Source organism: Engraulis encrasicolus, chromosome 11 (assembly GCF_034702125.1).
Source record: "Engraulis encrasicolus isolate BLACKSEA-1 chromosome 11, IST_EnEncr_1.0, whole genome shotgun sequence".
Classification (NCBI taxonomy): domain Eukaryota; kingdom Metazoa; phylum Chordata; class Actinopteri; order Clupeiformes; family Engraulidae; genus Engraulis; species Engraulis encrasicolus.
This window is the reverse complement of record NC_085867.1, coordinates 55,875,205-55,889,055: the sequence shown is the minus strand read 5'-3', so window position 1 is coordinate 55,889,055 and position 13,851 is coordinate 55,875,205. Positions and strand designations below refer to the sequence as shown.

At 43.1% G+C, this 13,851-nt stretch overlaps 1 protein-coding gene across 3 annotated transcripts in view; it reads left to right on the top strand.

The window, feature by feature from the left end:
* Positions 1-13,851, top strand: part of tsc1b (TSC complex subunit 1b) — a 47,907-nt gene that overhangs the window by 15,432 nt on the left and 18,624 nt on the right. For 2 of the 3 annotated variants that reach the window (XM_063211040.1, XM_063211039.1), the window contains 11 exons: positions 651-795; positions 1,343-1,497; positions 2,584-2,657; positions 3,063-3,241; positions 4,022-4,134; positions 5,171-5,336; positions 5,724-5,839; positions 6,161-6,257; positions 6,845-6,940; positions 7,952-8,786; positions 12,101-12,159. In XM_063211040.1, the coding sequence (XP_063067110.1) occupies positions 651-795; positions 1,343-1,497; positions 2,584-2,657; positions 3,063-3,241; positions 4,022-4,134; positions 5,171-5,336; positions 5,724-5,839; positions 6,161-6,257; positions 6,845-6,940; positions 7,952-8,786; positions 12,101-12,159 (2,035 nt within the window). The remainder of the gene's footprint in view (positions 1-650; positions 796-1,342; positions 1,498-2,583; positions 2,658-3,062; positions 3,242-4,021; positions 4,135-5,170; positions 5,337-5,723; positions 5,840-6,160; positions 6,258-6,844; positions 6,941-7,951; positions 8,787-12,100; positions 12,160-13,851) is intronic. The other variant, XM_063211041.1, reaches the window with a different exon arrangement.

The following is a 13,851-nucleotide window of genomic DNA, read 5'->3' as shown; positions in this document are numbered from 1 at the left end:
TCTTTTCCCATCTTTTTGGGGAAAAAAGTATAAATCCAGTATAAATACACTGTTTTTTGTGTAACGTTGCTAACAGACTGACAAACAAATAACCTGACAACTTCTCACTATGACCTCTCAAAAAGGTTGTGATTCTGCTACCATTAGGGGTCCCTCACCTAAAGTTTTGAGTAGAGTCCCCTCTTAACTTGAGCATGTGGAAAGCCGAAAGTCCAACTGGGAAACTCCAACTCCCATCGTCACAGCACTCAAGCGCACACTGCACACAACGAAATTGGGCATTTATGCCCCACCCATACAAGGGGGCAGCCCCCAATGGTGCCCGAAAGGGAGCAATATGATTATGGTACCTCATGTACCAATTACTCTTCCCTCCAACCTGGCAGGTCGGGAGTCGAACCAGCAACCTTTGAGCTACAATTCTGACGCCCTAACCGCTTAGTAGTTTTGGGTAGGGTGCGCACATCCAAAAACACTTGTTGCAGGTGCCAGACAAAAAAGTCAGACAGTTGAAAAAGGTAGGTCTGCGCACTGCCGATCAGCTCCAAAAATAAATAATAAAAGTTTATTTTTGGAGCTGATCGGCAGTGTGCAGACCTACCTTTTTCAACCGCCCTAACCGCTTACCCATGACCATTGTGTTCTTCCAGACGGATACTGATGTGGTGGTGCTCATTACTGGAGTCCTGGTGCTCATCACCCTGCTACCCATGATCCCACAGGCAGGGAAACAACACCTGTACGAGTTCTTTGACATTTTTGGACGACTGGCATCATGGAACCTGAAGAATCCAGGTAAGGGGAGACCAGTCAATAGTTCATGCTGGGGAAAAGGCCCCTCCTTACCACTTTCTTGTGCAAGTTATAGCTGAAGCTGAAAAGATTGTATCAACTTAAGCACATCCTCAGACGAGTATCCATTGTTATATCATCATTTGATATAACAACAGTTAAACTGTAAATATCTCCCCTCTACAAAGTGTCTGAACATGCTGACCATTATGTGTAATTTAATGTGTAACATTATCTATCTATCTATCTATCTATCTATCTATCTATCTATCTATCTATCTATCTATCTATCTATCTATCTATCTATCTATCTATCTATCTATCTATCTATCTATCTATCTATCTCAAATATTGTCACTGATGTTGTGTGGCCTCTCTAAATTGTAGAAAAACATAGGTTACTTATTCAAGTCAAGCAAGTCTTTCAAGCACATTAGGATGACGCAGGGAAGGCACCAAAATATCCCAGTTCTTTTTAGGCTACAAAACACAAGATGGGCAAATAGGCCCATGGCAATGATACTCTACTCTACTCTACTCTAAACTCTAGGCCATGTGTCGGAGGTTTACCTCATCCATCTGCATGCCAGTGTGTACTCCCTCTTCCATCGGCTCTACGGCATGTACCCCTGCAACTTCGTTTCCTACCTGCGCTCCCACTACAGCATGAAGGAGAACATGGAGACCTTTGAAGAAGTGGTCAAGGTAAAGCTACCATTAGGATTATTCCAGAGCCATGGACTTAAGAGTTTCGACAACCGGTGAACAGGAAGTTGGTTGGGGACATTCATTCACATAGATTCAAATAATTTGAGGCAGTGGCTTTCTTTTCGCTCGAGACTAACACAGAACCACTACATAATAAGCAAAGATGACATAAAATGAATTGAAATGAATTATATTGTCCTTTTCTGCACTTTTTGAGTTCAGTGTTCACTTCCTGGAACTATTTTGGAACTATGTGCATGGCGATCTATGTGTTACTGTGTGAAACTCTTACTTCCATGGCTCTGGATAATTCTATTATGCAACCATGGTCTTGGAGTTCCCTGTTTAAAAATATTGGCACTGCTGCTTTGCATTGTTGAATTTAAAATGATACTGTCCCATTTTTGGAAATAAGCTTATTTTACACCTCTACTTGAATTAAATGATTGAGGTTTTCCTTTCTCCTGTACTTTCTGCCATTCTCTGAGTATGGCAGTGCAAATCTTACCTCCAAGCTGGTAATTAACATTGAGTCCTATGAGACCAGCTGGCGGCTAACTGGTCTCAAAGGACTCAATGTTAACCGCTAGCTTAGAGGGAAAATTTGCACTGTGATACTCAAAGAACGGTTGAAAGTACAGGAGAAAGGTAAGACTCAATCATTTAACTCAAGGAGAGGTGTAAAATAAGCTTATTTCCAAAAATGGGACAGTATCACTTTAAGCGAGAGTGTACAATTCTGGGTTGTCTTTCTCGAAAGTGTATGGTAGTTTGCTAGCCGGTTAGCAACTTGAGTAGTTGCCAATGGGAAATTACAATGCAACCAACAAAGTATCTAATGTAGTTAGCAAATATGATTTTGGAAAATGGACCCCTGCCCTACAAAGCAAAAAGGCAGTAACTGCGCAAACTGAGTTAAAGAAAAGTCTAGTTTGGCACCTTATCATTGATGAAGCTGTGAAACCAGCAGTTTAAGTTCTAACTGATTCAAACTGGCTGCGTGTCTGTCTGCCTGCACTCTCTGCTATTGGCCACATAATGTATAGTTTTCTAGGATCATCATGTTTGTTTTCTTCTCTGTAGCCCATGCTCGAGCACGTTCGTATCCATCCGGAATTAGTGACTGGAACCAAGGACCATGAGCTGGACCCAACAAGGTAAACTTAAGCCCAGCTTGTACCAAAGAAAATACACAATTTAGCTGCCCGTGCAGCAAGGCTATATTGTCAAGTATTTCTAAAGGGAAGCGTAATTACAGTTGACTTCATCTTGATTTTAGTTCATCGCCACATTATTAAATTCATGATCATAATCCCTCTACAGGAAAACAGGTAGTGCCATAAAACTGGTGTTGTCCCTGCAGCCAGACATGTATGTGTTTCTGTCATGTTACAATATCAAGCGCATGTGACAATAATGCGATATAAGATCCAAAGCACCTGCTCCCCAAAATGTCTGTGCACGCCACTGTTGAGAGCGGCATAATAAAGCCACATGAATTAGGACCCTTGTGTTCTTTGCTAATGCATGACAATCTAACTAACCCATTCATGATGCCTCAGATGGAAACGCTTTGAGGTTCATGACATCGTTATTGAGTGTGCCAAAGTGTCCCTGGACCCCAAGGAGGCGTCGTGCGAGGAGGGATACGCCACCATGCCCGAACACTTCAGTGCCCACCTGCAGCTGCGGCCCACCGACAGTACTGCAAGCCCCTACACCGACTTCCACAGTAGCTTCGGTCAGCATCTCATTCATTTTTTTAAATAATATATATTTTTGGTCTTTTTCGATTTTCAATTATTGCACAGCTTTGGGGCAAGAAAGTATTGTATGTCACAGCTTTTTCCTCTGGCCAAAATGCATTATGAAGTAACAAATACTCACAATGACCCCCGATTTATTTTGCTAACCTGAGGTTGGGGGATGTACCTCTGGCAGGCAGGGGTGACCGCTGTAATACAAAGTACAAAAAATACAAATACAAAGCCTTTTACTGTCCAACAAAGTATAATGACATTTTAAGCATCCCTACGAGTCCTTGATAGATCAACGCAGTCATGCAACTGTATGTTCAGTATTAATTAGTTAATACTTGTTATTAGTAGTAAGTGAGCTTTTCTGTAAATTTGGCTTAGAGAAGTATCTGCCTGGCTGGTATGATATTAAATGGGTTTCTGTGATGTGGTTAGATTCATTGATATTATTTTTTTATAGATAGTTTTGCATTTAATGGACAGCACAAAAAAATTGTGTGTGTGTGTGTGTGGGGGGGGTATTTTCTTAGTTATTGGGCAGTAGGCTGATGGCCTAGTTTGATTGATCTATAATCATGTTGGTCTCTTGATTTTAAATTAATATCAGTAAATTTACATGCACAGCTGGGTGACTAGCCAAAAAGCTGTGTACATGCCAGCATTGCTTGACTAAGAAACACATTATCTGGGAAGCATAGTCTGCTGTCTGATGCAGTAATTTGAATTTCTGAAAGTACATGTAAACACGCTATATCATGTTGCAGGCAGTTCCTCCTCCACCCAGTTCTCCACCCCAAGGCAGTCGGGACCCCCGCCTGTCTCCCTACCCCCGCTCTCAGGAACCCTCTGCAGGAGCCCTCCCACCACACGACGCCAGGTAAGACGCCAATGGACCCTTTTCATGTGACCTCAGACACCTTCGAACGCTGCACATTTCAATGCATTTGTAACTGCTAATACTAAGACAGTAAGTAGCATTTGGTGCATACCTGTCAACGTTGAGCTTCAAAAAATCGTGATCATTCCCTGTTCTATTTCGTTCCCTCTGACCGCCAGGCGGTGCTTTCAGCACTGAATGATCCATCACATGCTCATGCAGGTCGAGAGTTAATAACAAAAAAGTCATCTGTGACCCGGGAGACGCGCATGCGCACTCAGTCGTACTCCGGAATTTAAGGCATGCGCGCCCCGGAAGTCCTTGCTTGGCAATCTTCTCGTCAGTATTTTGAGTGACAGCCAAGGCCTGGCGGTCATCCGGAACTCATAGAACTGTGGTTATATACATAATCTTCGTTTGTACAAAGGGGGACATCTGTTACAAATCGTAACAGAGTTGTGGCGGTGCGTTCAACTCTGCTTTTCACACTGAACTTGGCCAGTTCTGTCCAAAATCCCCCCACAGCGCATGTATTGAAAGGAGTATGTAAAGCACCAAAATTAATGAAATATGAGTTTCTCCTAATTGGTTTGTGTCGGTGTGGGAATGATGCAAAACTTCGTGCTGGTGCAAGTTTTGATGGGGTAAATTCACTCACTTCACTGTGCAGAGGTGTGTGTTCACCATATGAACAGCACTGTTTGTATGAACTGACTGCGAGGCAAAGAGTGGACACGCCTGTGGAGCTTGAAAGTGAGAATTTTTAAGGAACATGAATTCTTGATGTTAGTGCGTTATTTTAGTGTGTATATATGGGTAGAATTTTGGATGGAGGGTTGTGTGGCTTATCTTGGACACAAGTAAGCAGGGCTAAAAAAAAGACCAATGTTATGCATACCTTTTTCAGGTAACTAACATATTCCCATGAAGTACAAGGTGCTTCTGATATGTCTTCTGGTGATCCAGTTGCAATTATTGCAAATAATTAAGCTGTGTGTGTGCGCCCGTGTGTATGTGTGCCCGTGTGCATGCACAGAACTCCAGCTGTGAATCCAACTCCACGTCTGGCATCAAAGACCCCCTCTGGAGCCCCTCCTCCCTGTGTGGCATGGCCACACCCCCCTCCTCACGCGGCATGTCACCCAACCCTGAGTTATCGCACAGTGCCTCTCACTTACCCAGCCGCGTCCACAACACCTCGGGTAAGTGCATCACATTGGTAGATGGTGGGTTATAAGAAGTAGAAGTAGGCCTGCATATCAGGCACCTGCTGGGCACCTGCTCTTTGGAAGCCCCCCTCCAGTGCACCTCGTGGGTGCCGCCCCAGGCAACTGCCTGGTTTGCCGGCCCCTAGGATCGCCCCTAGGACTGTCCTTGTCTGTCTGTTGAAAAACTGTGCTGCCTATTTTCAAATCTGATCTTTTAATTAATAAACTAATATTTACTAGTGTGACCAACTACAATATCCAACCTAGTACCAAGGCTTTGAAGGCATTTTTCTCAGTTTCAATGTTGCCGTAGTTACTGCACATTGCCTTTGTAGGGCATACTGTTACATTGCTTTCATGTCATCTTTCTGTTGTGGTCAGTCGGAGGAAAAGGGACTCCGTCCTCCAGCACTCCAGCGACTGCCTCCCCTCCCCCGTCTCTCTCCGATGAGTTTCCCGTCAGTTTGCTGGCCCAGATGGGCAGCTCCACGTGCAAGGTATGTGGTGTCAGTGAGGGGGATTGTCACACACAAATATGAATAAAAACTAAATTGGTCATTGCGTGTGTGTGTGTGTGGCAAATTCTGCTGCTTCAGATAGTTTGTTAACAATCCATTTGACATCATTTAAGCTTTTATAAATTGAATGAATATATTATTTACATGATAAACATTGCATCACATCTTACCTTCGTTTGCGTGTTAAAATGTTTTTGTGCTTTGTGTTCTTTTGTCATTTGTCATGCTACTCTTCTGTTGTAATACTGGGTCTTTTATTGCTATGAAGAAGCCACAATACTTTTTTCTTTTCCTGTGTAGGATGGAAAATCTGGGGAATCAAACAAGCACCACTTAATCAGACATGATCCCATCAGAGAGCTTGACAAAGAAAGCACAGATGTCAACAACCATCGCGGTGAGATATCCAATAGTCAACATAGTTGCTTCCAAAAAAAAAAAACACAATTGAAAAGAAATGGATAACCATCTTGACATGTTGATTGTGTTCCTTCTTGCGAATTGAAACAGGTTGCCACATGCTTCACACTTTGAGACATTCAGAATTGGTTAGGTCCAAAATGTTTTTCAAAATGTAATTTTGTTGTCTAAAATAGCCTTTGTATAACGTTCAGCCATGGTGTACACATCCATTTCTTTTAACCTTTTAGTAGTTCTTGTCTTGTGGAAGCAAAGTATTTTCACAGACCAGCAGTATGATGAAACATCTTTTCCACACGAGTATTATTGCCAGTTCATATTTGAGAAATGTTTCACCCCCCATAACTCCACTACATATGACAGATAATCAAGATGAATGATAGGAGGGGACAAGGATTACTAAAACTGTGTTTGTGAAAGGTGATGGCTATGTAAGCATGTTGGCGTGCGACCCATAAGCAGAATGTTCACCATAGGGATGAGCTTGTTTTTGGGTGAGTATGCATTGAAAATAGATTGCATTTTATAGTAACTTGAGTCACGTGTATTCCCAAATCTGTGCAGATGGAGCAGGCAAAGGCTCATCCATGACTTTAACTGAGCTGTCGGTGTACATGAAGGAACAGGAGCAGTTACGCACGGAGAAGGAGCGAGAGGATGGTAAGACCTATTCCAGAGCATGTCGTCTCGAGATGAAGATATTATTAAAGGATAAGTTCAGCCAATTTCAACATGCAGTTGTAATGCTCACACTACCCTGGACTTGTCAGTACCTGAGAATTTTTCTTTCCGAGATCCTGGTCATTGTAATGGGGGCAGGTGTTTACATTTAAAAAAACATCTTGATTTATTCCCAATAACATCCTAAATGTTATGCAACATCAGCAGACAACTAGCAAGTGATGCCTTTTGGGAAAATATTTGGACTAGGCCTATGTTAAGAATTTTTTTTACATGTTAGCAAAATCTGCCCCCATTAGAATAGCTCAGATCTCGGAAAGGGCTGAGCCAAAAAGTGCAGCATCACCGGGTACTGACAAGTCAAGGGTAGCGTGAGCAATACAACAGCATATTGAAATTGGCAGAACTGGTCCTTTAAGTGGGCCTTTAAGTGTATGCTGATTTTAAAGCAGCTGGTACCGAAAGCAAACATATCCGAAAGTACCAGTATCGAAAACAACGTATCAAAAAAATAAAAATTATACCTAGCTCATAGTGTGTAGGGTGTTGCCTTAGACGGTTGCGCATTCAGATTTCACACCAACCATATAGTGCATTTGACAATATGAAACAAATTGAAAAGTTCAGGCCCAAAAGGCAAGCCCACTTTTAGCTTTTTCTGCGAGAATGCAGTCTAGTTCAAAGTTGTACGTCGCATCAGTAATGGGTTGCAAAGTTGGCAAAGTTCCCTCTTTAAAACCATGTCCCAACTTTGCAAATCAATTCATTGAATTTCTTGTCTGTCTGAATCTGTTTTAAAATGTCTTTCTTGGTCCTCCTAATACACATCAGGTCAGAGTTCTTTTTATTTCTCTCTCTACATGCGTCACATTTATTACCATTCTTCGTTGTCGGTCTGTCTGTGTGTCTGTCTGTGTGTCTGCCTGCCTGCCTGTCTTCCTGCCTGTCTTTGAATGTGTGTCTCTGTCTGTCTATCTGTCTTGTGTCCAGCTGCCATTACAGAGGAACTGCTGAAACTGACAGAGGACAAGCCAGTGCTGTGTGGTTTCGAATCCCCGTTCCTCCACACCACAGAGACACTCACCAGCTGCGTGGATGATGACGATAAGCCCTGTGTCGTCGTCCCAACCGCAGGCCCAACCTCGTCTTTCTCCCATGACGGTCCACTCCACCACCCACTACAGCTCCACAACAACAACACCACCTCCACCCCCACCACCACCCTGGACAAGGCGGGTGGCGGCCGGGGTGAAGGCAGCAGAGGCCCTCCTGTCCAGGACGGCAGCGTCCTTCCCTGGGCATTCCAGCCCGTCTTCACTCCCATCGAAGCACCACCGTTGGGGCCCTGCAGTATAGGAGGGGAACAGGTGCCCCACCACCACCAGCGCAGTCCCTGCACCTCCACCACCACCACGGAGGAGGACGCACTGAAGCTGGGCCTGCTGTCGCCCAGCCCCTGCCGGCCACCTGTCGCTCTGCCGTACGAAGCACTCTTCGACCTGGCCTTGCCACGCGCAGCCTCGCTGTTTGTCGCACGGAAGACGTTGGAGGCCACCAGAAGGGCTACCATAGAGAGGAGAGGACATGCGGGGGGAGGGGGAGGGGGGTTACTAGGATTTGGACTGGTGGCGGCCGCAGAGGAAGAGGAGGAGTTGGATTTAGGAAAAGCCCTGGCGGTGAGAGATGGCGAGGTGGATGGTGAGTTGGCGCTGGTGGAGGGAGAGCTGGAGGAGGGGGAGCTGTCTATTGCCGCGGCCTCACCTCTGGAGGTCCTTGACCGCCTTGTGCAGCAGGGAAATGACGTTCACGACAAAGTGCTAAAGAGGTGAGCAACGTGTGACAATTTGTATTAAACAGACTGTTTGTCCTGATATTGAGGGAAATAATGGACATGGCGGAAGCATAGATCAGCAAACTTCTAAATAATACTAAATAACAGAGATGGGACCAAGTCACTAATTTGCAAGTCGCAAGTAAGTCTCAAGTCCGTCCAATCAAGTCTGAGTCAAGTCACAAGTTACGACACATTTGACCAAGTCAAGTCCAAGTCCAAGTCCCAAGTCATGCCTAAGCCAAGTCCAAGTCCAAGTCTTATTTTTTCCAAGTCCTTAACAAGTCACCTTGTATTCTATGTGCAATATTGACAATTGCTTTTGGTCATAAATGCATTACCTCTCGACACTGCTTTGCATATCGCCCTTCGGCCTTCGCCAGTCATGTCCCTTGCATGATTTCATGTTTTTTTGAGGTTCGTCATGGTTTTTGGTTTGACTAGGTTTAACTATAAAATGAACCATGGTTTTAATCTGAGAACTAACCATTGTTTTAGCACAGTTTATAATTATTCATTAAATTACACCTAGCTGCCGCTTCTTTTATCCAACGTACATATTGGTGACAGTCCTTGGAGCAATGTGGGGTTAGGTGCCTTGCTCAAGGGCACTTCAGTCATGGGTGTAGGTGTAGGGAGAGGTGGGCCTAAGGGTGGGATTCAAACCTGCAACTCTGTGATCTTCAATCCAACTCCCTAACCATTACACCTTGGCTGCAAACAAGTTTTCATGTTTTTTTGGGTGACTATGCAACCCACAATTTACCATGTTTTTTGAGCAAAATTTGTGATTTATGGTTAAACCATAGACACAAACCATGCTGAAAAAACATGAAAACCATGAATAACCATGATCCATGGTTAGTCAGGATCAACGGTTTTCATGGTTACCAAAAAGGACATGGATAAGCTATAGTGATACTAAGAGTACTTAGAGAGACTATGACTACTACAGTAAAACCATGGTTACTACAGTAAAACCATGAACGATTTTCGTAGGGGTTCTAAACAAAAATAGTAGGCCTACTGGTACTGTTTAAGGGTAAGTTGTTTAGTTTTTCTCTCTTTCATGCATTTTCTTCACACTCAAATGAAAAAAAATCTCTCTATATATTTATTGACTTGGAATGCTATTGCAAGTCATTGCAAGCTAAAACTGTCAAGGCAAGTCAAGTCTCGAGTCAATAGCATTCAAGTCGAGTCACGTCACAAGTCATTCCTAATATTGGCAAGTCAAGTCTCAAGTCGAGTCATTTGTGACTCAAGTCACAAGTCAGTCCAAGTCACAAGTCCACATCTCTGCTAAATAATACTAAATTCTAAATAATAAACCAATATTTGCTAGTGTAACCAAAGTACAGTAAGTTTTGCAGCTATAATGTCTATTTCTGGAAATTCAAAATGGCAGACGTGGAGAAGATCCCCCTTTTCATGTATGAAAAGCGCAATTTTCCCAGCCATAATGAATACATAGAATTTGGTGGTGGTGGTAAGCATTCATGAAAAAGGTAACATTTGTGAATGGGCAGCATGAATTCTGGAAATAAACTGCAAAAAAATATTACACGGTGCACCTTTAAGGTTTTCCCTTAAATACTGTCGCCTTTCCAAAGGAAGACTTGACTTAATTGTTCCATTCTAGGGGAATAACCGACACCTTCTCAGCCAATCAGAGCATGTCGCTTAATGTCACCGGGTGATAAAGCCTAAAATAATTGCTACAGTGTACAGCAACATGATGAATACTAGAGATGTTCTGATCAGCTTTTTGGGCCCGATGACCAATCACCAAAATCACTAAGTTACTGTGCAGCTCTAAATGTATGCAAGTTAAAGTCATGCGAGTAATTTATGTCACATGATCAGCGTTTTGGTTGCTGCTGATAATGGTTTGCCAGTCACACCATTTTTAAGCAAAATTTGCCGGTCATGATTGCCGGAGCATCGGAAATAAATATCATAATTTTCATTCCAGTGCTCCAGAATTGCTAGAATTGGCACAGTACACACTGTAGTGAGGTTATATGTTGCATTAAATATGTGTGCAAGCACAAGGAACAACACAAACATGTGTCCATGCTTCTTCAAGTTTGTGTTATTCTTTGTTTTTCTTTGCGTGTTCATAAGCCACATGCTTATGTGGTTGTCTAATATCTGCAAATGAACTGTGAAAAACACTGAATTGGTTTCCAAGGCAAGTGGGTGTGTAGAATGTGTTTTTGTATGCGCAGTATGCACGTATAATATTACATAATATGTGTGTGCCAGAAAGTCACTGGCTAATGTCTAGCCTATTTAGTAGGAGTATGATCACGCATGATTAGAACTTAAGAGAAAAATTCATGTTGAGGTCACAAATCTGTGAGGTCACAAATCTGCAAGAGTTTTCAATACTAAGTTCTATGGCAGCTGTAGAATGTTCAAGTAAAATTCTAGAAAGAATCCTAACTCCTGCCTGACCTGCCTGATGGCCAAGTGTCTGACACAACGGCCGCCATTGTCTCTTCTTCACACACCCAAGCTGCACTGCGGCTGACCCACTCAGTAGATGTGCAGCACACAAGCTGTAGCAAAAACATGCAACAATCAGATCATTCTTCTCTCTCTCTCTCTCTCTCTCTCTCTCTCTCTCTCTCTCTCTCTCTCTCTCTCTCTCTCTCTCTCTCTCTCTCTCTCTCTTTTCCTCCTTCTCTCTACATGCCTTTCTTTCTCCTCTCTCTCTCTCTCTCTCTCTCGCTCTCTCTGTCTTTCCCTCGCTCTCTCTCCTTCTCTCTCTCTTTTCCTCCTCCTCTCTCCATGCCTTTCTTTCTCCTCTCTCTCTCTCTCTCTCTCTCTCTTTTCCTCCTCCTCTCTCCATGCCTTTCTTTCTCCTCTCTCTCTCTCTCTCTCTCTCTCTCTCTCTCTCTCTCTCTCTCTCGCTCTCTCTGTCTCTCCCTCGCTCTCTCCTTCTCTCCCTGCCTCTTTCTCCTTCTGTCTCTTCTTCTATCTCTCTCTCTCTCTCTCTCTCTCTCTCTCTCTCTCTCTCTCTCTCTCTCTCTCTCTCAAATATCAATGATGCGACAGCACTTTTTTCTGCTGCTATGCATTACTGAAGTTGAAAAGGATTTGAATTTTTCAGTCACCTCTATACTGGGACGTTATGTTTGTTTAAGATCCTTCTTAGTTTTTTAATTTTGTCTAAGACTCTTCTGTGGTGACCCATCCTGGCACTCAAATGCTCAGTCCACCATTAAGTATCCTCCTCCCCCCTCTGCAGTTTGTTTTTCTTGTCCTCCTGTTCTCTGACTGTGTTTCCAAATGTCTTCCAGATTACCTTTGCCAAGCAAATCAGCTGACTGGACACACTTTGGAGGTAAACAGCATCATTGTGAGTGTTGTCCTTTGTTTTGTCATATTTCCATCTCGTAAACATACACAAAACGAGCCAGATGGCTCCACCAAATATGGACAGGTCAACATGGATTGTCACACCCCCCCCCCCCCCCAAAAAAAAGATGTGTACATTTAGAATGTGAGCACAGTTTAAGGTCTGAATTTTGTGAGCACAGTCTGATTTTTGTCCACAACCAATCGACACATTTGTGCCAATAAGCCATGCTTCTCCAGTTGTCTGGCCATTCTCAAATCCGTGTGTCCGTCAGATTTTGAACACATCGACAGATTTGCACCAATCTTAAGTGATTACACAATTGCTTGCACAAAGTCATACAATTTGAATTTCAGCCCTTTCAAGATGGCTGGCCTTTGCAATAACTAGTGTGATTGGTATAAATATTTGCTTTAGATCAGGTTTAGCGTTTAGCAGAAAAGGGGTAACTATTTTGAAAGGGTACCTGTTTCCTATTAGCTGTTATGTAAGTCACATTCGTTAATTGCATTCACCTTCATCTTCATCTTTATGGGCTGACGTGAATGATGGCTACATGAGCATATATATGGATTTACATGCATTCAAGTGTACAGTACACATAGAGTCGGTGTGATGTTGCACCTATTCTCTGTGCTCTGAATATCCATTCATGTGTCATCATCTACCATTGCTGTTTTTAAAACGTATATTATTTCTGGAAATAAGCTCATTTTACACCTCCCCTGCAGTTAGATAATCAAACTTTACCTTTCTCCCATTCTTCCAGCCATTCACTTTTTCAAGTGATGTTGCTTCTAGTTAGAAACTAGCAACTATCATTGAATCTTACGGGACCTGCCTATAACTATCATTGAATATTGTGGGACCAGCTTGCTGCTAGCTTGTCCAATAAGATTCAATGATAATTGCTAGCTTGGATGTACAATTTTTGTTGCATAATATTTAACTTAAGGGGAGGTTTAAAATGAGCTTATTTCCAGAAATAATACGGTATTGTTTTACTGCCGTCAGCCACCAGTGTGTTGCACTTGAAGCCTTAGCCAGACTAGACTCGGGATACTTTTTCACAGAATCATTTTTCTCTTGCACTAAAAGCCTCTTCTGCTTTTTTTTCTTTGCTATTTTTTCTGTTACTCTCTGTGTTGTCTCTCTCTCCCCCCTTCGGTCTCTCTCTCTCTCTCTCTCTCTCTCTCTCTCTCTCTCTCTCTCTCTCTCTCTCTCTCTCTCTCTCTCTCTCTCTCTCTCTCTCTGACATGGTATTCCTCCTTTTCTGTCTTGTTTTCTGTTAGATTTTTCTGGGGAGCTCTCTGCTCTGGTCATCTGTTGTCATTTGTGTTGCGGCAGTACACTTCTTTTTATTCAATTTTTCTACATTTTATTGGTTTTTACTCCATTAGTTTAACGCCATTGTGAGAAGGAGAACCTTTCCCCTTCTCAGTATCTCACTGCTTTTAAAAAACTCATTGTTTATGTGCATCATGAACTTCTATGTGACTGTGCTGCTTGCACTGTGCAGCTCTAAGGGAGCGCAAGAGACCGTGAACATGTGCACTGCAACACGAGAGAACACTGTTGACTGAACTTTGAAATCCACAGTTGTTTCCAGCGTTCCGGGTCAACATTGCCACACGGAAGCGCGCACCGTTGTGGCAACTCCAACTCTTGACTTTGGGCAAGGGGAAATGTGGG